Below are 23,227 nucleotides of genomic sequence, written 5' to 3' on the forward strand. Positions count from 1 at the left end.
CGGCGGGCCCGCGCCCCCTAGACCGGCGGGCCCGCCCCCCCTAGACCGGCGGGCCCGCGCCCCCTAGACCGGCGGGCCCGCGCCCCCTAGACCGGCGGGCCCGCGCCCCCTAGACCGGCGGGCCCGCGCCCCCTAGACCGGCGGCGGGCCCCCTAGACCGGCGGCGGGCCCCCGCTTCTGTCTTCCTCTGCTTGGTCCTCATGCTGTTTTGGTTTCTTTCCTCACAGTCCCGGCCGTTCCCCCATCTCATATGATGGAGAGATTGTAATGATGAATCACGTGTACAAGGAGCGCTTCCCCAAGGTGAGTTCCTTCCGTCAGTCTTCTTACCTTACATGCGGAGGGGGGTGGGTCTGTGGGCCTGAGGGGGGAGGGGGGGCTGGGGGATATGTTTGTGGGCCTGTGGGGGGAGGAGGGGGGGTGTCTGAGGGGTGGAGGTCGGGGGGGGGGGGGTCTGTGGGCCCCATGGGGGGAGTAGAGGGGGTTGGGGGGGGGTATTAGTTCTCTGAGTTCTCCCTCCTCCTGGGGGGGGCTGTGGATGTGAGGTCTTCTCTGTCTCTTTCACTTCTTGTCTATTTCCTGAAGGCCACCGCTCAGATGGAGGAGAGACTGGCGGACTTCATTACCCACAATGCCCCTGAGAGCGTGCTGCCGCTGGCTGATGGTGTCCTGAGCTTCATCCACCACCAGGTGATCGAGCTGGCTCGTGACTGCCTGGGTAAATCCCGCGATGGGCTGATCACCTCCCGCTACTTCTGTGAGCTGCAGGAGAACCTGGAGAAGCTCCTGCAGGACGTGAGTATAGGGGGCGCCGTATCCGTCTGCAACCGGGGGACTCGAGGAAGCGCGGCCAACAATGAACAATAATTTGTCGCCTATCATTCGTTGTGTGATAATAATCGTTTGCTAGCTGTTCGGTTTAAGTCTCGGTTCTTCTATTGCTGGTCCAGCGAGGGTTAACGACGGAACGATTTACAAGCAAACGCTTTATCTGCCAGTATAAACAGGCTGCGGGAGCGCTGTTGCCAGTCCTCGCTGGCGATCATCTGACATAACCCATTCACAGCCAGCCAGACCCGCCCACTTGACAAATTTGCAAGCTTTGGTTGCTGTAACTCATGAGAGCCGGTGTGGGGGTGTGGCAGTGCCGGGGGAAACACACCAGGCCGCGACCAAATGATGAGCGTCTTTAGACTTGATGAACAGAACATAAAGCATCGGCATTCCCCAGATAACATAGAATTCAAGGAAAGTCCCTTTACATCGGCAGTCCAGCAGTAGTAACACAAAAGTCCTTTGGGTCCAATCAGGCAAAGTCTCAGCAGACCTTTCCAGCCGCGGGGTGCGGGGTCTCCAGCTCAGTGCGGGGTCTCCAGCTCAGTGCGGGGTCTCCAGCTCAGGGCTCTCCGCCTCTGCTACCTGCACAGGACACCCCTGACCTGGTCAGCTGCACCAGTATATACGCACCACCTGTCCTATATACGCACCACTGAGTAACGGACCGGATCTACATCACAGATGCTAGAAACCTCTGCAATATATACCTTCCATCGCTCTCTTCACCTCTCACCCTGCTACATCCCCCCCCCCTCAGCCCCAAGCCGGGGGGCTGGGCACCAACCTCTACCCAACAACTGACCCTTGACAGGGCATCCGCATTGCCATTTGCCTTTCCTGGCCTGTGTTCAGTCTTGTAAGGCCAGGTACCACCTTGTTACCCTGGCGTTGCTCCCTTTTCTTTTGTACATCCACTTCAGGGGGGCATGATCTGAGACCCGCCTGAACTTTCTTCCCAGGAGGTAATGGTGGAGTGAGTCCAGGGCCCATTTTATAGCCAACCCTTCCTTCTCAATGATCGCGTAGTTTTCTTCACAGGACCATTACCGGATGCTCCTCGCCGTTAACCTCCTGCGACATTACTGCTCCTAGCCCTACAGCTGATGCATCCGTATGGACTACAAACGTTCTTGTGAAGTCAGGCGCCACCAACACGGGCTGCCGACACAACGGACACTTTAGATCCGTGAACGCTTCTTCTGCTTCTGGTGACCAGTGGGCCATTACCGATTCCCCCCCTTTTGTTAGCTCTGTTACGGGGCTGCCATCATAGCAAAATTAGGCACAACACATCGGTAATAGCCCACTAACCCCAAGAAGGCTCTCACCTGTTTGTCAGGGGCCGGGGCCAATTCTGTATGGCCTCTTCTTTATTGAGTTGGGGCTTTACCAAACCCCGTCCCATGATGAAGCCCAGGTACTTGACCTCTTCCATCCCTAAGGCACATTTTTGGGGGTTTATCGTGAACCCAGCCGCTCTGGTTGAGTCCAGTACAGCCTGGACTTTACTCAGATGGCTCTCCCAGTCCTGGTTAAAGATGACAATATCATCGAGGTAAGCCGCTGCGTATCTTTTGTGGGGACCTAACAACCTATCCATTGCCCTTTGAAATGTAGCAGGGGCACCTTTCAACCCAAAGGGCATTCTCCCATATTGAAAGCAGCCTTCTGGGATGGAAAAAGCCGTCTTCTCCCTAACTTCTGCTGAGAGAGGAATTTTCCAATACCCTTTTAAGTCCAGTGTGTTATGTACCTGGCGGACCCTAACCTCTCAATCAACTCATCCACCCTAGGCATGGGGTTGGCATCCGACTTCGAGACCTCATTGAGTTTCCTGTAGTCATTACCAAAGCGCCATTCCCCAGAGGGTTTTGGCACCAGCACTATTGGGCTTGACCACCCACTGTTAGATGGCTCAATTACCTCTAGTTCCAACATTCATTTGACTTCTACTGACTCTATTTCCCTAGGGGCTTCCAGGATTCGGTATGGTTTCTGGCAGATTTTTACCTGAGGGTCCGTAAGGATCTCGTGTTCAATGATCTTGGGGCAACCAGGCAGATCAGTGAACAAATCCTTATTGTGCTGCAGAAACTCTCTGCCTTGTTGTGCCTGGGATCTTGAGAGCGTTTCGGCTATCATCACATCTTGGATGCCACATCCTGACTCCATAGCCAAACAAGACGGACCAGAGAGTCTCGCTCCTTCCAGGCTTTTAGCAAGTTTACATGATAGATCTGTATGGGCTTTCTTCTACCTGGTTGGTGTATTTTGTAATTAACGTCCCCCGCCTTTTCCAGGACTTCATACGGCCCTTGCCACTTGGCCAGGAACTTGCTCTCTACTGTGGTACTAGGACCAGTACCTGATCCCCCGGACAGAATTCCCGGACCTTTGTGGACCTATTATGTATCCTGGCTTGCCTCTCCTGTGCCCTAAGATGTTGCTCCCTGACCAGCGGCATGACTTTTGCAATCCTATCCTGCATTTGGGCCACACTTTTATGCGGGGTAACCTCACCCTCCCATGTCTCTATTACGATATCCAGCAGCCCCCGGGGTTGTCGCGCATATAACAACTGAAACGGCGCTTGTGGAACCTCTCTTGTGGAAAATAAGAGGTAGGGGAGCAGGCAGTCCCAGGCTCGGCCAGCTGTCTCTACCACCTTTACCAACATATTTTTTAGGGTTTTATTAAGCCTTTCTACCAGCCCCTCAGTCTGGGGTGGGGGGGGGTAGACAGAAGTCTGCTTAATTTTCAGCAGTTTGCAGAGTTCCTTCATCACTTTGGACATAAACGGCGTCCCCTGGTCTGTCAATATTTCCCTAGGCAGACCCACTCTGGGAAATATGTACCAACTCTCTCCCAATGCATTTAGACGAGGTATTTCTCAGCGGAACGGCTTCTGGATACCTGGTTGCATAATCTAACACTACCAGAATGTACTGATGACCCCTGGTCGACTCTACCAGAGGCCCTACGAGGTCCATGGCAATCCGCTCAAACGGCACCTCAATTATGGTTAATGGAACCAATGGACTCTTAAAATGGGGAGCCGGGGCAGTCACCCGGCAGGTGGGACAGGCCTGGCAAAGATCTGCTATTTCCTTATAACAGCCAGGCCAAAAGAACCTCTGCAGAATGCGCTCCTGTGTCTTCTCTGCCCCCAAATGGCCTCCCAACACGTGTGAATGGGCCGCGTGTAAGACTATAGCAACCCGGTACCAGAAGTTGCTCCACCACCTCCTCTCTAATTTTTGTGTCTCTGTATAACAACTCATTATTAATAGAATAATGAGGGCACCTCCCCTCGACCCAGGCATCTTGAGGAGCACCATTCAATACAGTTACATTCTCAAAGGCATGTTTCAACGTGGGGTCAATACGTTGTGCAGTCCCAAAATTACCCGTCGATACCTGGAGATTAGGAATCTGAGATTCTGAGGATAACTCCTCTTCCCCGGTCAAACCGGCGAATGGCAACTCCCGATCAACAGTCTCATTGTCCAAAGCAACCTTGCTGTGTCCTGGCACACCGTCCTGAACAATGGGGTGCGACAGCTCAGCCCACAAGCTCCAGAACTGAGGAAAGTCTCTTCCTAATATCACTGGGTGGAGCAAGTTCCTCACCACCCCAACCTTGTGTACACAAACCACACATTCAGTGCTTATAGCCACGTTGGCAACCGGATAGCCTTTGGTGTCCCCTTGGATGACTACCCCCCCCCCCCCCCCAACTTTTCTCCATGAACCACATGCGGGAGGGAGGCAGCGATTAAAGTCACCAGGCTCCCTGAGTCCAACAATGCCACCACCCTTGCCCAATTTACCGTTACCTTACACAGTTATGGCTGCGGGTCTTGGGATGGAGCTGCACTGCAGACAGGGTGCGCAAACCAGGAGCAGTGCCGGCCATACGTACACTCCAATGGCTTGGCGGATATAGGGCAGTGGGCTGTAATATGCCCTGGAGCCTGGCACTCCTAGCAGACAATTGGGGTGGCTTGGCTCCTCCTGGCAGGTGCTGCTCCCTGTGGGTTCTTTGGCCTCTCTTCGACATTGGCCGTGGTCTCCTTCCTCCGGGCATCCACCCCAGGAGTGGCGCCACGATAAGGGATCTTGTAGTTGGAAAAGCCTCCTCTGCTGTAAGGTATCTCTCCACAAGGCCCACCAACTCATCGGCATTCCGTGGGTCTCCCTGGACAACCCACCTCTGCATGGGCCTAGGCAGGGACTGCACGAACAGGTCCATCATGACTTTTTCCACCATCTGCGCAAGTGAGGAGATCTCTGAGTGCAGCCATTTATTGACCAGATGCAGCAGGTCAAACATTTGGGATCTTCAGTTAGGAGTACTTCCAGCTGTGGACTCGCTGTCCTCGGACCGCCATGCTTACTCCTAAGCGAGCCAGGGTTTCAGCTCTTAGTTTGCTGTACTCCCGGGCATTGTCCTGGGTTAAGTTGTAGTAAGCTTTCTGGGGTTCCCCAGTTAAATATGGGGCAAACACCTCCGTCCACTGCTCTGGAGGCAACTTCTCCCTTTCTGCCACCCGTTCAAAAATGGCGAGGAAAGCTTCCGCATCATCTTGTGGGGTCATTTTTTGTAATGTCCCTCTTACTGTTTCTAAAACGTGCATATTGGCATGTCGCCGGGAGGGATCTACAGGCTCTTTGGCCTGCACCACCTCAGCAGGCCATTTACCTTACCAGGAGCTGGTTTGTCTCCTGTTGTGCTCGTTGCTGCTGGGCGACTGCCTTCTGTTGCTGCACATTCATTTGCACCTGCTGCTTCACCAACTCCTCCATACTTGTCATGGCAGCTTGCATTCTTATTGCGGCTTCCACCCAGGACATATGACCGTGGGTATTTTTATGCCAGCGCATCCTCCACCAATTGTGGCAGTGCAGGGGGAAACCCACCAGGCCACGACCAAATGCTGAACGTCATAACAGGGAAGTTATGAAGAAAAGAACACGAGCGATAGTCACTGGGGGTCCGCTGCTGCAGAGCTCTACACCCGGACCCCTTGAAGGACTCGTCTGGTTGTACTTAACACCTCAGAGGCGGAGCTCTCTCCCCTGCATGTTACAGTGTACCCACCTGGAGTCCAAATAGATGCAATTGTAGCAAATCCTCAGCTAAGAGAAGTATTAACCTATGGCAGATATTCAGCCTCCCTGAAGGAGATTCAACGGCTGTCAGATGGTTCATGTCTGTTCAGAGCTTTATGTAACCACAAACAACCCCGAAGCAGCGAACTCACGGGCACCTCACCTGTGTTACAGATGGCCCCTCGTCCTCACGGGCACCTCACCTGTGTTACAGATGGCCCCTCGTCTTCACGGGCACCTCACCTGTGTTACAGATGGCCCCTCGTCTTCACGGGCACCTCACCTGTGTTACAGATGGCCCCTCGTCCTCACGGGCACCTCACCTGTGTTACAGATGGCCCCTCGTCCTCACGGGCACCTCACCTGTGTTACAGATGGCCCCTCGTCCTCACGGGCACCTCACCTGTGTTACAGATGGCCCCTCGTCTTCACAGGCACCTCACCTGTGTTACAGATGGCCCCTCGTCCTCACGGGCACCTCACCTGTGTTACAGATGGCCCCTCGTCCTCACGGGCACCTCACCTGTGTTACAGATGGCCCCTCGTCCTCACGGGCACCTCACCTGTGTTACAGATGGCCCCTCGTCCTCACGGGCACCTCACCTGTGTTACAGATGGCCCCTCGTCCTCACGGGCACCTCACCTGTGTTACAGATGGCCCCTCGTCCTCACGGGCACCTCACCTGTGTTACAGATGGCCCCTCGTCCTCACGGGCACCTCACCTGTGTTACAGATGGCCCCTCGTCCTCACGGGCACCTCACCTGTGTTACAGATGGCCCCTCGTCCTCACGGGCACCTCACCTGTGTTACAGATGGCCCCTCGTCCTCACGGGCACCTCACCTGTGTTACAGATGGCCCCTCGTCCTCACGGGCACCTCACCTGTGTTACAGATGGCCCCTCGTCCTCACGGGCACCTCACCTGTGTTACAGATGGCCCCTCGTCCTCACGGGCACCTCACCTGTGTTACAGATGGCCCCTCGTCCTCACGGGCACCTCACCTGTGTTACAGATGGCCCCTCGTCCTCACGGGCACCTCACCTGTGTTACAGATGGCCCCTCGTCCTCACGGGCACCTCACCTGTGTTACAGATGGCCCCTCGTCCTCACGGGCACCTCACCTGTGTTACAGATGGCCCCTCGTCCTCACGGGCACCTCACCTGTGTTACAGATGGCCCCTCGTCCTCACGGGCACCTCACCTGTGTTACAGATGGCCCCTCGTCCTCACGGGCACCTCACCTGTGTTACAGATGGCCCCTCGTCCTCACGGGCACCTCACCTGTGTTACAGATGGCCCCTCGTCCTCACGGGCACCTCACCTGTGTTACAGATGGCCCCTCGTCCTCACGGGCACCTCACCTGTGTTACAGATGGCCCCTCGTCTTCACGGGCACCTCACCTGTGTTACAGATGGCCCCTCGTCTTCACGGGCACCTCACCTGTGTTACAGATGGCCCCTCGTCTTCACGGGCACCTCACCTGTGTTACAGATGGCCCCTCGTCCTCACGGGCACCTCACCTGTGTTACAGATGGCCCCTCGTCCTCACGGGCACCTCACCTGTGTTACAGATGGCCCCTCGTCCTCACGGGCACCTCACCTGTGTTACAGATGGCCCCTCGTCCTCACGGGCACCTCACGTGTGTTACAGATGGCCCCTCGTCCTCACGGGCACCTCACGTGTTACAGATGGCCCCTCGTCCTCACGGACAGCTCACCTGTGTTACAGATGGCCCCTCGTCCTCACGGGCACCTCACCTGTGTTACAGATGGCCCCTCGTCCTCACGGGCACCTCACCTGTGTTACAGATGGCCCCTCGTCCTCACGGGCACCTCACCTGTGTTACAGATGGCCCCTCGTCCTCACGGGCACCTCACCTGTGTTACAGATGGCCCCTCGTCCTCACGGGCACCTCACCTGTGTTACAGATGGCCCCTCGTCCTCACGGGCACCTCACCTGTGTTACAGATGGCCCCTCGTCCTCACGGGCACCTCACCTGTGTTACAGATGGCCCCTCGTCCTCACGGGCACCTCACCGTGCCTCCGTCTCCAGAACGCACTTAATACATTGGTGCAAATGTAATCCCCTCTGCTGCGTGATGCACCTTGCAGCTAGATGTATTCGGTGCCTCTCGGGCAGTCTGTTCGCCGACACAGAAATGTACGGCAACTGGAATAGATTCTTGGTGTAATTTTGGCTATTTTTTTCCAAAAACGAAACAATAAAATCTTGTACGCGCTGGCCTTTCCTTCTGCCTGCTCTCTCTTGGTCCCCAGCATGGTCTGTCTACGGGTCTCACTGAACTGAACAGGCATGGATAGTTTTGTAAAAAATGGGACGTTACATATTCCACGTGTTGGCGGACTGCATGTGCTGCCGGTGGTGGTTGGTAGCCATTTAGTCGTTCACGCCACTAAAGGCGAGCTCCTCCATGTTTTTTGGTTTTGCTTCATTCTGTTGTGTGATATCCATGCCAGTATCCGCTCTGACAGTATCAGCCATCATGTCCTTTTGGTCTTCCTTTGCCGCTGATCTGTCCAAGCATTATAGACTTTTCTAGTGACTCTGCTCACATTACATGGGCAAAATCCGTGAGCCTGAGTACAAGGTGGGGCGCTGGGGTCTGCTGGGTGAATGGGGCGAGTCAGGTGGGGCGCTGGGGTCTGCTGGGTGAATGGGGCGAGTCAGGTGGGGCGCTGGGGTCTGCTGGGTGGATGGGGCGAGTCAGGTGGGGCGCTGGGGTCTGCTGGGTGAATGGGGCGAGTCAGGTGGGGCGCTGGGGTCTGCTGGGTGAATGGGGCGAGTCAGGTGGGGCGCTGGGGTCTGCTGGGTGGATGGGGCGAGTCAGGTGGGGCGCTGGGGTCTGCTGGGTGAATGGGGCGAGTCAGGTGGGGCGCTGGGGTCTGCTGGGTGAATGGGGCGAGTCAGGTGGGGCGTTGGGGTCTGCTGGGTGAATGGGGCGAGTCAGGTGGGGCGTTGGGGTCTGCTGGGTGAATGGGGCGAGTCAGGTGGGGCGCTGGGGTCTGCTGGGTGAATGGGGCGAGTCAGGTGGGGCGCTGGGGTCTGCTGGGTGAATGGGGCGAGTCAGGTGGGGCGCTGGGGTCTGCTGGGTGAATGGGGCGAGTCAGGTGGGGCGCTGGGGTCTGCTGGGTGGATGGGGCGAGTCAGGTGGGGCGCTGGGGTCTGCTGGGTGAATGGGGCCAGTCAGGTGGGGCGCTGGGGTCTGCTGGGTGAATGGGGCGAGTCAGGTGGGGCGCTGGGGTCTGCTGCGTGAATGGGGCGAGTCAGGTGGGGAGCAGGGGTCTGCTGGGTGAATGGGGCGAGTCAGGTGGGGAGCAGGGGTCTGCTGGGTGGATGGGGCGAGTCGTGTGGGGCGTTGGGGTCTGCTAGGTGGATGGGGCGAGTCATGTGGGGCTTTGGGGTCTTGTGGGTGGATGGGGCTTTGAGGTCTGCTGGGTGGATGGAGCGAGTCAAGTTGGGCGTTGAGGTCTGTAGGGTGGATGGGGTGAGTTAGGTGGGGCGTTGATGTCTGGTGGATGGATGGGGCATTGGTGTCTGTTGGGTAGATAGGGCTTTGGGGTCTGCTGGGTGATGAGGCGAGTTGTGTGGGGCGTTGGGGTCTGCTGGGTGGATTGGGCGAGTCCGGTTGGGCGTTGTGGTCTGCTGGGTGGATGGAGCGAGTCAGGTTGGGCGTTGAGGTCTGTAGGGTGGATGGGGTGAGTTAGGTGGGGCGTTGATGTCTGGTGGATGGATGGGGCATTGGTGTCTGTTGGGTAGATAGGGCTTTGGGGTCTGCTGGGTGATGAGGCGAGTTGTGTGGGGCGTTGGGGTCTGCTGGGTGGATTGGGCGAGTCCGGTTGGGCGTTGTGGTCTGCTGGGTGGATGGGGCGAGTCGTGTGGGGCGTTGGGGTCTGCTGGGTGGATTGGGCGAGTCCGGTTGGGCGTTGTGGTCTGCTGGGTGGATGGGGCGAGTCAGGTGGGGCGTTAGGGTCTGCTGGGTGGATGGGGCGAGTCAGGTGGGGCTTTGGGGTCTGCTGGGTGGATGGGGCGAGTCAGGTTGGGCGTTGAGGTCTGTAGCGTGGATGGGGTGTTGATGTCTGGTGGATGGATGCGGCATTGGTGTCTGCTGGATAGATAGGGCTTTGGGGTCTGCTGCGTGATGAGGCGAGTCGTGTGGGGCGTTGGGATCCGCTTGGTGGATGGGGTGAGTCGTGTGGGGCGTTGGGGTCTGCTGGGTGGATGGGGCGTGTCGTGTAGGGGGTTGGGGTCTGCTGGGTGGATGGGGCGAGTCCGGTTGGGCGTTGGGGTCTGCTGGGTGGGTGGGGCGAGTCAGGTGGGGCGTTAGGGTCTGCTAGGTGGATGGGGCGAGTCATGTGGGGCTTTGGGGTCTGCTGGCTGGATGGGGCGAGTCAGGTTGGGCGTTGATGTCTGGTGGATGGATGGGGCATTGGTGTCTGCTGGGTAGATAGGGCTTTGGGGTCTGCTGGGTGATGAGGCGAGTTGTGTGGGGCATTGGGATCCGCTTTGTGGATGGGGTGAGTCGTGTGGGGCGTTGGGGTCTGCTGGGTGGATGGGGCGTGTCGTGAGGGGCGTTGGGGTCTGCTGGGTGGATGGGGTGCGTCCGGTTGGGCGTTGGGGTCTGCTGGGTGGATGGGGCGAGTCCGGTTGGGCGTTGGGGTCTTCTGGGTTGGTGGGGCGAGTCAGGTGGGGCGTTGGGGTCTGCTGGGTGGATGGGGCGTTGGGGTCTGCTGCGTGGATGGGGCGTTGGGGTCTGCTGGGTGGATGAGGCGAGTCAGGTGGGGCGCTGGGGTCTGCTGAGTGGAGAGGGCGAGTCAGGTGGGGAGCTGGGGTTTGCTGGGTGAATGGGGTAAGTCAGGTGGGGCGTTGGGGTCTGCTGGGTGAATGGGGCGAGTCAGGTGGGGCGCTGGGGTCTGCTGGGTGAATGGGGCGAGTCAGGTGGGGCGCTGGGGTCTGCTGGGTGAATAGGGTGAGTCAGGTGGGGCGTTGGGGTCTGCTGGGTGCATAGGGCGAGTCAGGTGGGGTGTTGGGGTCTGCTGGGTGGTTGGGGCGCGTCAGGCGGGGCGCTGGGGTCTGCTGGGTGAATAGAGCGAGTCAGGTGGGGCACTGGGGTCTGCTGGGTGAATGGGGCGAGTCAGCTGGGGCGTTGGGGTCTGCTGGGTGCATGGGGCGAGTCAGGTGGGACATTGGGGTCTGCTGGGTGCATGGGGCGAGTCAGATGGGACATTGGGGTCTGCTAGGTGGATGGGGCGAGTCATGTGGGGCTTTGGGGTCTGCTGGGTGGATGAAGCTTTGGGGTCTGCTGGGTGATGAGGCAAGTTGTGTGGGATGTTGGGATCTGCTGGGTGGATGGGGCGTTGGGGTCTGCTGGGTGGATTGGGCGAGTCAGGTGGGGAGCTGGGGACTGCTGGGTGGATGGGGCGTTGGGGTCTGCTGGGTGGATTGGGCGAGTCAGGTGGGGAGCTGGGGTCTGCTGGGTGGAGGGGGCGAGTCAGGTGGGGCGCTGGGGTCTGCTGGGTGGATGGGGCGTTGGGGTCTGCTGGGTGGGTGGGGTGAGTCAGGTGGGGCGCTGTGGTCTGCTGGGTGGGTGGGGCGAATCAGGTGGGGCGCTGGGGTCTGCTGGGTGGATGGGGCGAGTCAGGTGGGGCGCTGGGTGGGTGGGGCGAGTCAGGTGGGACGCAGGGGTCTGCTGGGTGAATGGGGCGAGTCAGGTAGGGCGTTGGGGTCTGCTGGGTGGATGGGGCGAGTCAGGTGGGGCGCTGGGGTCTGCTGGGTGAATGGAGCGAGTCGTGTGGGGCGCTGGGGTCTGCTGGGTGAATGGAGCGAGTCGTGTGGGGCGCTGGGGTCTGCTGAGTGAATGGGGCGGGTCAGGTGGTGCGTTGGCGTCTGCTGGGTGGATGGGGCTTTGGGGTCTGCTGGGTGGATGGGTCTTTGGGGTCTGCTGGGTGGATGGGGCGAGTCAGGTTGGGCGTTGAGGTCTGTAGGGTGGATGGGGCAAGTTAGGTGGGGCGTTGATGTCTGGATGGATGGGGCGTAGGTGTCTGCTGGGTAGATAGGGCTTTGGGGTCTGCTGGGTGATGAGGCGAGTTGTGTGGGATGTTGGGATCTGCTGGGTGGATGGGGCGAGTCGTGTGGGGCGTTGGGGTCTGCTGGGTGGGTGGGGCGAGTCAGGTGGGGAGCTGGGGTCTGCTGGGTGGAGGGGGCGAGTCAGGTGCGGCGCTGGGGTCTGCTGGGTGGATGGGGTGTTGGGGTCTGCTGGGTGGGTGGGGCGAGTCAGGTCGGGCGCTGGGGTCTGCTGGGTGAATGGGGCGCTGGGGTCTGCTGGGTGAATGGGGCGCTGGGGTCTGCTGGGTGAATGGGGCGTTGGGGTCTGCTGGGTGGGTGGGGCGAGTCAGGTGGGGAGCTGGGGTCTGCTGGGTGGAGGGGGCGAGTCAGGTGCGGCGCTGGGGTCTGCTGGGTGGATGGGGCGTTGGGGTCTGCTGGGTGGGTGGGGCGAGTCAGGTCGGGCGCTGGGGTCTGCTGGGTGAATGGGGCGCTGGGGTCTGCTGGGTGAATGGGGCGCTGGGGTCTGCTGGGTGAATGGGGCGTTGGGGTCTGCTGGGTGGATGGGGCGAGTCAGGTGGGGCACTGGGGTCTGCTGGGTGATTGGGGTGAGTCAGGTGGGGCGTTGGGGTCTGCTGGGTGAATGGGGCGAGTCAGGTGGGGTGCTGGGGTCTGCTGGGTGAATGGGGTGAGTCAGGTGGGGCGTTGGGGTCTGCTGGGTGGATGGGGCGAGTCAGATGGGGCGCTGGGGTCTGCTGGGTGAATGGAGCGAGTCAGGTGGACCGCTGGGGTCTGCTGGGTGAATGGTGCGAGTCAGGTGGGACATTGGGGTCTGCTAGGTGGATGGGGCGAGTCATGTGGGGCTTTGGGGTCTGCTGGGTGGGTGGAGCTTTAGGGTCTGCTGGGTGGATGGGGCGAGTCAGGTTGGGCGTTGAGGTCTGTAGGGTGGAGGGGGCGAGTTAGGTGGGGCGTTGATGTCTGGTGGATGGATGGGGCGAGTCAGGTTGGGCGTTGAGGTCTGTAGGGTGGAGGGGGCGAGTTAGGTGGGGCGTTGATGTCTGCTGGGTAGATAGGGCTTTGGGGTCTCCTGGGTGATGAGGCAAGTTGTGTGGGATGTTGGGATCTGCTGGGTGGATGGGGCGAGTCAGGTGGGGCGCTGGGGTCTGCTGGGTGGAGGGGGCGAGTCAGGTGGGGCGCTGGGGTCTGCTGGGTGGATGGGGCGTTGGGGTCTGCTGGGTGGGTGGGGCGAGTTAGGTGGGGCGCTGGGGTCTGCTGGGTGGAGGGGGCGAGTCAGGTGGGGCGCTGGGGTCTGCTGGGTGGAGCGGGCGAGTCAGGTGGGGTGCTGGGGTCTGCTGGGTGAATGGGGTGAGTCAGGTGGGGCGCTGGGGTCTGCTGGGTGAATGGGGTGAGTCAGGTGGGGTGCTGGGGTCTGCTGGGTGAATGGGGTGAGTCAGGTGGGGCGCTGGGGTCTGCTGGGTGAATGGGGCGAGTCAGGTGGGGCGCTGGGGTCTGCTGGGTGAATAGGGCGAGTCAGGTGGGGCGCTGGGGTCTGCTGGGTGAATGGAGCGAGTCGTGTGGGGCGCTGGGGTCTGCTGGGTGAATAGGGCGAGTCAGGTGGGGCGCTGGGGTCTGCTGGGTGAATGGAGCGAGTCGTGTGGGGCGCTGGGGTCTGCTGGGTGAATGGGGCGGGTCAGGTGGGGCGTTGGCGTCTGCTGGGTGCATGGGCGAGTCAGGTGGGGCATTGGGGTCTGCTAGGTGGATGGGGCGAGTCATGTGGGGCTTTGGGGTCTGCTGGGTGGATGGGGCTTTGCGGTCTGCTGGGTGGATGGGGCGAGTCAGGTTGGGCGTTGAGGTCTGTAGGGTGGATGGGGCGAGTTCGGTGGGGCGTTGATGTCTGGATGGATGGGGCGTTGATGTCTGCTGGGTAGATAGGGCTTTGGGATCTGCTGGGTGATGAGGCGAGTTGTGTGGGATGTTGGGATCTGCTGGGTGGATGGGTCGAGTCGTGTGGGGCGTTGGGGTCCGCTGGGTGGGTGGGGCGAGTCTGGTGGGGAGCTGGGGTCTGCTGGGTGGAGGGGGCGAGCCAGGTGGGGCGCTGGGGTCTGCTGGGTGAATGGGGCGCTGGGGTGTGCTGGGTGAATGGGGCGTTGGGGTCTGCTGGGTGGATGGGGCGAGTCAGGTGGGGCGCTGGGGTCTGCTGGGTGAATGGGGTGAGTCAGGTGGGGCGTTGCGGTCTGCTGGGTGAATGGGGCGAGTCAGGTGGGGTGCTGGGGTCTGCTGGGTGAATGGGGTGAGTCAGGTGGGGCGTTGGGGTCTGCTGGATGGATCGGGCGAGTCTGGTGGGGCGCTGGGGTCTGCTGGGTGGATGGGGCGAGTCAGGTGGGGCATTGGGGTCTGCTGGGTGCATGGGGCGAGTCAGGTGGGGCGTTGGGGTTTGCTAGGTGGATGGGGCGAGTCATGTGGGGCTTTGGGGTCTGCTGGGTGGATGGGGCGAGTTAGGTGGGGTGTTATCTGGTGGATGGGGCGTTGGGGTCTGCTGGGTGATGAGGCGAGTTGTGTGGGGCTTTGGGGTCTGCTGGGTGGGTGGGGCGAGTCAGGTGGGGCGCTGGGGTATGCTGGGTGGGTGGGGCGAGTCAGGTGGGGAGCTGGGGTCTGCTGGGTGGGTGGGGCGAGTCAGGTGGGGCGCTGGGGTCTGCTGGGTGGATGGGGCGTTGGGGTCTGCTGGGTGTATGGGGCGAGTCAGGTGGGGCGCTGGGGTCTTCTGGGTGGATGGGGCGAGTCAGGTGGGGCGCTGGGGTCTGCTGGGTGTATGGGGCGAGTCAGGTGGGGCGCTGGGGTCTTCTGGGTGGATGGGGCGAGTCAGGTGGGGCGCTGGGGTCTTCTGGGTGGATGGGGCGTTGGGGTCTGCTGGGTGTATGGGGCGAGTCAGGTGGGGCGCTGGGGTCTTCTGGGTGGATGGGGCGAGTCAGGTGGGGCGCTGGGGTCTTCTGGGTGGATGGGGCGAGTCAGGTGGGGCGCTGGGGTCTTCTGGGTGGATGGGGCGAGTCAGGTGGGGCGCTGGGGTCTTCTGGGTGGATGGGGCGAGTCAGGTGGGGCGCTGGGGTCTTCTGGGTGGATGGGGCAAGTCAGGTGGGGCGCTGGGGTCTTCTGGGTGGATGGGGCGAGTCAGGTGGGGCGCTGGGGTCTTCTGGGTGGATGGGGCGAGTCAGGTGGTGCGCTGGGGTCTGCTGGGTGGGTGGGGCGAGTCAGGTGGGGCGCTGGGGTCTGCTGGGTGGATGGGGCGTTGGGGTCTGCTGGGTGTATGGGGCGAGTCAGGTGGGGCGCTGGGGTCTTCTGGGTGGATGGGGCGAGTCAGGTGGGGCGCTGGGGTCTGCTGGGTGGATGGGGCGAGTCAGGTGGGGCGCTGGGGTCTTCTGGGTGGATGGGGCGTTGGGGTCTGCTGGGTGTATGGGGCGAGTCAGGTGAGGCGCTGGGGTCTTCTGGGTGGATGGGGCGAGTCAGGTGGGGCGCTGGGGTCTTCTGGGTGGATGGGGCGAGTCAGGTGGGGCGCTGGGGTCTTCTGGGTGGATGGGGCGAGTCAGGTGGGGCGCTGGGGTCTTCTGGGTGGATGGGGCGAGTCAGGTGGGGCGCTGGGGTATGCTGGGTGGGTGGGTCGAGTCAGGTGGGGAGCTGGGGTCTGCTGGGTGGGTGGGGCGAGTTAGGTGGGGAGCTGGGGTCTGCTGGGTGGATGGGGCGAGTCAGGTGGGGCGCTGGGGTCTTCTGGGTGTATGGGGCGAGTCAGGTGGGGCGCTGGGGTCTTCTGGGTGGATGGGGCGAGTCAGGTGGGGCGCTGGGGTCTGCTGGGCGGGTAAGGTGGTATAATGTAATGTGATCCGGGAGTTGTGGGGCGGGTGTGATAAGGCGTTGGAGCACACTCTGCTTCATCTCTTACCGTCCTCTCAGCAGCTCAGTCATTACCGATGGCGATAATCTGCAGACCATCACGCAGTCTGCAGGGATGTGAGGTTTCCTCTGCTGCTCTTCTACCCTTGTATTATGGAATTTCCCTTCAAGCAGTTGTCCTCTTTCGCAGGCCCACAAGCGCTCGGAGAGTTCAGAGGTGGCATTTGTGATGCAGCTGGTGAAGAAGTTGATGATGATCATCGCCCGGCCGGCGCGGCTCTTGGAGTGTTTGGTAAGGGTCGGAAATATTGTGGCATATATGGGGTTAATGACGGGGACTGGCATTCTGATGGCTGACTGTTGCTGCAGATCCGCCTGCGTCACCCACATTATGTACTACATGCTGGGGCAGGAAGGGGTTAAAGCCACAGGCTGCTTATATATGGCGCACATCAGGCCGGCAGCTACACCTGCAGGGAGCAATGACCGTTTCACACCGTTTTCATGGCGGTTTTTAGAACCTTTTGTTCGGTGAGGACTCGTCTTCATGTACGCCAGTCTGGAGACCCCCTTAATGCTGGTTTGTGGGGGGCATATCCATGTGATGGGGTGCTGCTCTGTGTAGACCTCTTGGTGATGGATGTGCTAAATCTCTTACATCTCTAGGAATTCGACCCCGAGGAGTTCTACCATCTCCTGGAAGCCGCCGAAGGCCATGCCAAGGAGGGAGAAGGCATTAAGTGCGATATCCCCCGCTACATCATCAGCCAGCTGGGGCTCAACAGGGACCCCCTGGAGGGTGAGTGGCTGGGGAGCTCAAAGCTCATACTTTGGGATTTACAAAGCCCCTGGATTTTTTTTGTTTATCTGGGGTGGGGGGTGTTGTCGGATAGGTGGTTGGTGGTGTGGTGGTGCTGGTTGGTTGGGGGTGGTGCTGGTTGGTTGGAGGTGGTGCTGGTTGGTTGGGGGTGGTGCTGGTTGGTTGGGGGTGGTGCTGGTTGGTTGGGGGTGGTGCTGGTTCGTTGGGGGTGGTGCTGGTTGGTTGGGGGTGGTGCTGGTTGGTTGGGGGTGGTGCTGGTTGGTTGGGGGTGGTGCTGGTTGGTTGGGGGTGGTGCTGGTTGGTTGGGGGTGGTGCTGGTTGGTTGGAGGTGGTGCTGGTTGGTTGGGGGTGGTGCTGGTTGGTTGGAGGTGGTGCTGGTTGGTTGGGGGTGGTGCTGGTTGGTTGGGGGTGGTGCTGGTTGGTTGGGGGTGGTGCTGGTTGGTTGGGGTTGGTGCTGGTTGGTTGGGGGTGGTGCTGGTTGGTTGGGGGTGGTGCTGGTTGGTTGGGGGTGGTGCTGGTTGGTTGGGGGTGGTGCTGGTTGGTTGGGGGTGGTGCTGGTTGGTTGGAGGTGGTGCTGGTTGGTTGGAGGTGGTGCTGGTTGGTTGGAGGTGGTGCTGGTTGGTTGGAGGTGGTGCTGGTTGGTTGGAGGTGGTGCTGGTTGGTTGGAGGTGGTGCTGGTTGGTTGGAGGTGGTGCTGGTTGGTTGGAGGTGGTGCTGGTTGGTTGGAGGTGGTGCTGGTTGGTCGGGAGATGGTGCTGGTTGGTCGGGAGGTGGTGCTGGTTGGTCGGGGGGTGGTGCTGGTTGGTCGGGGGGTGGTGCTGCTTGGTCAAGGGGTGGTGCTGCTTGGTCAAGGGGTGGTGCTGCTTGGTCAAGGGGTGGTGCTGCTTGGTCAAGGGGTGGTGCTGCTTGGTCAAGGGGTGGTGCTGCTTGGTCGGGGGGTGGTGCTGCTTGGTCGGGGGGTGGTGCTGCTTGGTCGGGGGGTGGTGCTGCTTGGTCGGGGGGTGGTGCTGCTTGGTCGGGGGGTGGTGCTGGTTGGTTGGAGGTGGTGCTGGTTGGTTGGAGGTGGTGCTGGTTGGTTGGAGGTGGTGCTGGTTGGTCGGGAGATGGTGCTGGTTGGTCGGGAGGTGGTGCTGGTTGGTCGGGGGGTGGTGCTGGTTGGTCGGGGGGTGGTGCTGCTTGGTCAAGGGGTGGTGCTGCTTGGTCAAGGGGTGGTGCTGCTTGGTCAAGGGGTGGTGCTGCTTGGTCAAGGGGTGGTGCTGCTTGGTCGGGGGGTGGTGCTGCTTGGTCGGGGGGTGGTGCTGCTTGGTCGGGGGGTGGTGCTGCTTGGTCGGGGGGTGGTGCTGCTTGGTCGGGGGGTGGTGCTGCTTGGTCGGGGGGTGGTGCTGGTTGGTCGGGGGGTGGTGCTGGTTGGTCGGGGGGTGGTGCTGGTTGGTCGGGGGGTGGTGCTGGTTGGTCGGGGGGTGGTGCTGGTTGGTCGGGGGGTGGTGCTGGTTGGTCGGGGGGTGGTGCTGGTTGGTCGGGGGGTGGTGCTGGTTGGTCGGGGGGTGGTGCTGGTTGGTCGGGGGGTGGTGCTGGTTGGTCGGGGGGGGTGGTGCTGGTTGGTCGGGGGGGGGGGGGTGCTGGTTGGTCCGGGGGGGGGGGGGCTGGTTGGTGGTTAGTTGGTTGGGGGGGGGTGCTGGTTGGTGGCGGTGGCACTCTGTCCACAGAGGCGTCATTAACTTCAGCCTGCTCTTCTTTTTAGGGGCGCCGTTACTTATTGTTTCTAATGACTTGCCTTCCTCTTGTCTTTCTAGAAATGTCCGAGCTGAACAGCTACAAGAGCCGCAGTGTGGATCCGCCAGAGACGGACGAGACTGTAGGGGTAACGGAGCCGCTCGCCATCACATACGTCAGCGCTTGTCTGGAGGGGGGACATTAAACTCTTCTCTACTTCCAGGGACGGAGCGCTGCTGTCGGACACCCCAAGAAGACGCCCTCAGAAGAAGAGTTCGAGAACATCAAGCTGATCAGCAATGGAGCCTACGGGTAAGTAGCACAGCCTGCGGCAGCTTGGGCACCCGTGTGAGCCGTAACACCTTGTCTTCTCCAGAGCTGTCTACTTGGTGCGACACAAGGAGACGCGGCAGCGTTTCGCCATGAAGAAGATCAATAAGCAGAATCTAATCTTGAGGAACCAGATCCAGCAGGCGTTTGTGGAGCGAGACATCCTCACCTTCGCCGAGAACCCCTTTGTGGTCAGCATGTTCTGCTCGTTCGAGACCAAGCGCCACCTGTGTATGGTGATGGAGTACGTGGAAGGTGGGTGTGGTAGTGCCTGCGCCCCCGGGCACAGCCTCTTACCCCGTATGATGTATGACTTCCCTCCCTCTCAGGCGGTGACTGTGCCACCCTCCTGAAGAACATTGGCGCTCTGCCTGTTGACATGGCCCGGATGTACTTTGCGGAGACTGTCCTGGCGTTGGAATATCTCCACAATTATGGGATTGTTCATCGGGACCTGAAGCCGGACAAGTATGTTCTCACTATTGCCGTAGCTTCTAGGATGAGGAATATATGGCTGTTTTTGGTGGCGGCTCCTTGGGGCGGGCCGTGCGCGGCTGCAACTGGTAGGTGAGGCTCAGGTCTTTGTTCTTCCTTGCAGTCTCCTCATCACGTCCATGGGTCACATCAAACTGACAGATTTTGGTCTCTCCAAGATTGGGTTGATGAGTCTGACCACCAATCTGTACGAGGGGCACATCGAGAAGGACACCCGGGAGTTTCTGGATAAACAGGTGGGCAGCGGACTGACGGTTGTCTAACTTTATGGTAGAAGCTGATGAGTAGTTTGACCGTCCCACCGTATTATAGAGCAGTGTGTTTTCTCTAATGAGGCCGCCTTCACACATGCTGGAATCCCCGCAGCAGTTCCGCCAGGGGGGAGCCCCCCGCAGCAGTTCCGCCACCAGGGGGGAGCCCCGGGCAGCAGTTCCGCCACCAGGGGGGAGCCCCGGGCAGCAGTTCCGCCACCAGGGGGGAGCCCCCCGCAGCAGTTCCGCCACCAGGGGGGAGCCCCGGGCAGCAGTTCCATCCCACGTGGCATGTACTGTAAATGCTGCGGACTCTCTGCAACGATCTCCTCTAGCAAATATTCCACAGTGTTTCCTTCATGTGAGAAGGCGGCCTTGGTGTTCCCCAATAATCCTCTTTACCGCCCCCCGCAGGTGTGTGGCACCCCGGAGTATATTGCCCCTGAGGTCATCCTGAGACAAGGCTATGGGAAGCCTGTGGACTGGTGGGCGATGGGCGTCATTCTCTATGAGTTTTTAGTTGGCTGCGTCCCCTTCTTCGGAGACACCGCAGAGGAGCTGTTTGGTCAGGTGATCAGCGGTAAGTGCAGGGATTTCTGTACTGTGGGGCGGTCAGCTGTATATATGGGCGAGCTACGCACGTGCTAACCGACGGCTATCGGCGGAGTAACCCCATAAATGTGGCTGCCTGAGCTGCCCATAGGAGTACATTGCATGGCGTCCGTCTGTGCAGCGCCAGACTGTGGCAACGAGTGATCTTTCTTCCTTTACATCACCCTATAAAGCACTTAGTGACCACCCGTGTAGAATACAGCTGGGAGGGGGGGTGTGACTAGCGGAGGTAGAGGCCATCTTGGAGCTGTCACCGGGGGGCGCAGTGTGCGGACCTTAGTGACCACCCATGTAGAATACAGCTGGGGGGGTGTGACTAGCGGAGGTAGAGGCCATCTTGGAGCTGCCGCCGGGGGGGGCGCAGTGTGCGGACCTTAGTGACCACCCGTGTAGAATACAGCTGGGGGGGTGTGACTAGCGGAGGTAGAGGCCATCTTGGAGCTGCCGCCGGGGGGGGGCGCAGTGTGCGGACCTTAGTGACCACCCGTGTAGAATACAGCTGGGGGGGTGTGACTAGCAGAGGTAGAGGCCATCTTGGAGCTGTCACCGGGGGGCGCAGTGTGCGGACCTTAGTGACCACCCGTGTAGAATACAGCTGGGGGGGTGTGACTAGCGGAGGTAGAGGCCATCTTGGAGCTGCCGCCGGGGGGGGGGCGCAGTGTGCGGACCTTAGTGACCACCCATGTAGAATACAGCTGGGGGGGTGTGACTAGCGGAGGTAGAGGCCATCTTGGAGCTGCCGCCGGGGGGGCGCAGTGTGCGGACCTTAGTGACCACCCGTGTAGTATACAGCTGGGGGGGGGATGTGACTAGCGGAGGTAGAGGCCATCTTGGAGCTGCCGCTGGGGGGGCGCAGTGTGCGGACCCTAGTGACCACCTGTGTAGAATACAGCTGGGGGGGGGGGGTGACTAGCGGAGGTAGAGGCCATCTTGGAGCTGTCACCGGGGGGCGCAGTGTGCGGACCTTAGTGACCACCCATGTAGAATACAGCTGGGGGGGTGTGACTAGCGGAGGTAGAGGCCATCTTGGAGCTGCCGCTGGGGGGGCGCAGTGTGCGGACCTTAGTGACCACCCGTGTAGAATACAGCTGGGGGGGTGTGACTAGCGGAGGTAGAGGCCATCTTGGAGCTGCCGCCGGGGGGGCGCAGTGTGCGGTCCGCTCATGCATCGCTGCTGTTTAATGATCACATAAAAGTCAAACAATAAAGTTTAGGAAGTGAGTTTTATCTCCCCTCGTGGATGTGATCGGACCTCTTACCTCCGGCGATGTCCCCCCAACACGGACCCTCCCTGGCTCTGCCAAATGACAGACGTGCAGAAGGCGGGAATTACATGGGAAGTGCAAAGTCTCCTTGTTCTTGGCTACCAAAGATATGCGAGAGCCTGCAGATGTCAGCGGGGGCCCGGTGAGCCGTTCTCTGGTCACGTGATCGCCGTTATCCAATGGTATAATAAGGTAGCGATCTACATGACTCGGAGCGCTGCCTGTGATACGTCCTTTACAAGACGCCCCGGGACGCCGGGAGCAGCTTGTGTTCAGCCCAGCGGGTGCTCCCTGCATTATAGGCCGAGCCCTGTGCCCTGTAAGCAGGCTGGGGGTAGTGCTCTCAGATTTGGGGTGCGTCTCCCCAGTTTTCCTGCTTGAAACAAAGTAAACCGTCAAAGTGACTGATATGGGAGGAAGATAAATTGTATCTTTCACCCGATTTATAATACATTTTTGCTAAAACCTGTGGGGTCAGAATACTCCTGCCCCCCCCAGCGAATACAGTAAGGGGTCACCTGTGGGGGTCTCTATCATTCTGACACCTATGAGCCTTACATCTTGTCTCGGTGTAAGAAGACACAGCGTTCCCTTAATGTTAAATGTGTCCGTCTCCTAAATGCTTAAAAACCCTCCAATTTTCCATTGTGCGTCCAGAATAAAGTAACCGACAGGAATCTATATCCCGTCAGCGGGTCCGGCAGGTCTGCGCGGGTCGGACATATTGCACTTGAAAATGTGAAAAAATGAGGATTTTTTCAAAATGTACCGAATTTTGGTGCTTTTAGTAAATCGGCATAAGTTCTATCGGTCTGGTTTTACCGTCTGAATGAAGTACAACGTGGCGAAAAACATGCGAATCAGCGGGATCTGCAGAACCTTTACGGAGTTACTCTATGCTACAGTGCCACGTGGCAGTGATTTGGCTCCGTCACTAAGGGGTTAATGGTGTGTTGAAAGGTCCGGCAATATTTCAGCCTCTCGGCTTAACCGCTTCTTCTGTTTTGATCTCCTGCTCGCAGCCGCATAGTGGTGTTCACTGACAGCAAGCACAGATCTTGTGAAGTGAAGGTGGTGTTAGTGGGCTGCTGTGAAGGGCACACCTTATATACAGGAGAGCGCTGCCCCCTAGTGGGCGTGCCGCAGGGACTGAGATGACCGTCTGCTTTGTCCTTTTCTGGCACCAGATGAGATCGCCTGGCCGGACGGGGAGGAGGCGCTGCCGGCCGACGCTCAGGACCTGATCTCGCAGCTCCTCCGTCAGAGCCCTCTGGAGCGGATGGGAACGGGTGCGCCCCCTCTCTGTTGTCTTGTACTGTCTCTGCTGTGAGCCTGTCTGACGGCTGCCCTTTTACAGGAGGAGCCTATGAGGTCAAGCAGCACGGCTTCTTCAAGGACGTGGACTGGAACGGGCTGCTGCGGCAGAAGGCCGAGTTCATTCCCCAGCTGGAGTCTGAAGACGACACCAGTTACTTCGACAGTAAGGAGTGATTCCTGCTTGTAGTAGCTCCGCCTCTTAATGGTGGGGGGTCAGAGGTTACACCTCCGCTGCAACGAGATCCACCAAACAGAATGCCAAAGGAAGAAGTCGTCCTGGTTCTGTGGGGCCACGGGGTTGTATCGGGATGCCTCTCAGCCAGTCAGCAGCTTTCCAGTGGGTCACATGATGCAGGGAGTCCTGCTGTGTCACATGGACCTCCTCAGAGCTCCTGACTGGCCGAGAGGAGTTGTGCTAGACCATGTGACTAATCAGACCAGGAAGTGTTTTCTTCCCGCCCCCGTGGTTTGCCCCTTCGGGGGGCGGTTTGGTGGAGCCATCTGATCACATGACTGTTTTATGCCGC

At 59.9% G+C, this 23,227-nt stretch overlaps 1 protein-coding gene across 2 annotated transcripts in view; it reads left to right on the top strand.

The window, feature by feature from the left end:
- Positions 1-23,227, top strand: part of MAST2 (microtubule associated serine/threonine kinase 2) — a 199,379-nt gene that overhangs the window by 165,314 nt on the left and 10,838 nt on the right. For both annotated transcript variants that reach the window (XM_066598027.1, XM_066598028.1), the window contains 12 exons: positions 228-303; positions 586-795; positions 16,088-16,189; positions 16,564-16,696; positions 18,511-18,578; positions 18,654-18,742; positions 18,807-19,015; positions 19,090-19,228; positions 19,359-19,491; positions 19,921-20,086; positions 22,571-22,672; positions 22,741-22,863. In XM_066598027.1, the coding sequence (XP_066454124.1) occupies positions 228-303; positions 586-795; positions 16,088-16,189; positions 16,564-16,696; positions 18,511-18,578; positions 18,654-18,742; positions 18,807-19,015; positions 19,090-19,228; positions 19,359-19,491; positions 19,921-20,086; positions 22,571-22,672; positions 22,741-22,863 (1,550 nt within the window). The remainder of the gene's footprint in view (positions 1-227; positions 304-585; positions 796-16,087; positions 16,190-16,563; positions 16,697-18,510; positions 18,579-18,653; positions 18,743-18,806; positions 19,016-19,089; positions 19,229-19,358; positions 19,492-19,920; positions 20,087-22,570; positions 22,673-22,740; positions 22,864-23,227) is intronic.

Source organism: Eleutherodactylus coqui, chromosome 3 (genome assembly GCF_035609145.1).
Source record: "Eleutherodactylus coqui strain aEleCoq1 chromosome 3, aEleCoq1.hap1, whole genome shotgun sequence".
Lineage (NCBI taxonomy): Eukaryota > Metazoa > Chordata > Amphibia > Anura > Eleutherodactylidae > Eleutherodactylus > Eleutherodactylus coqui.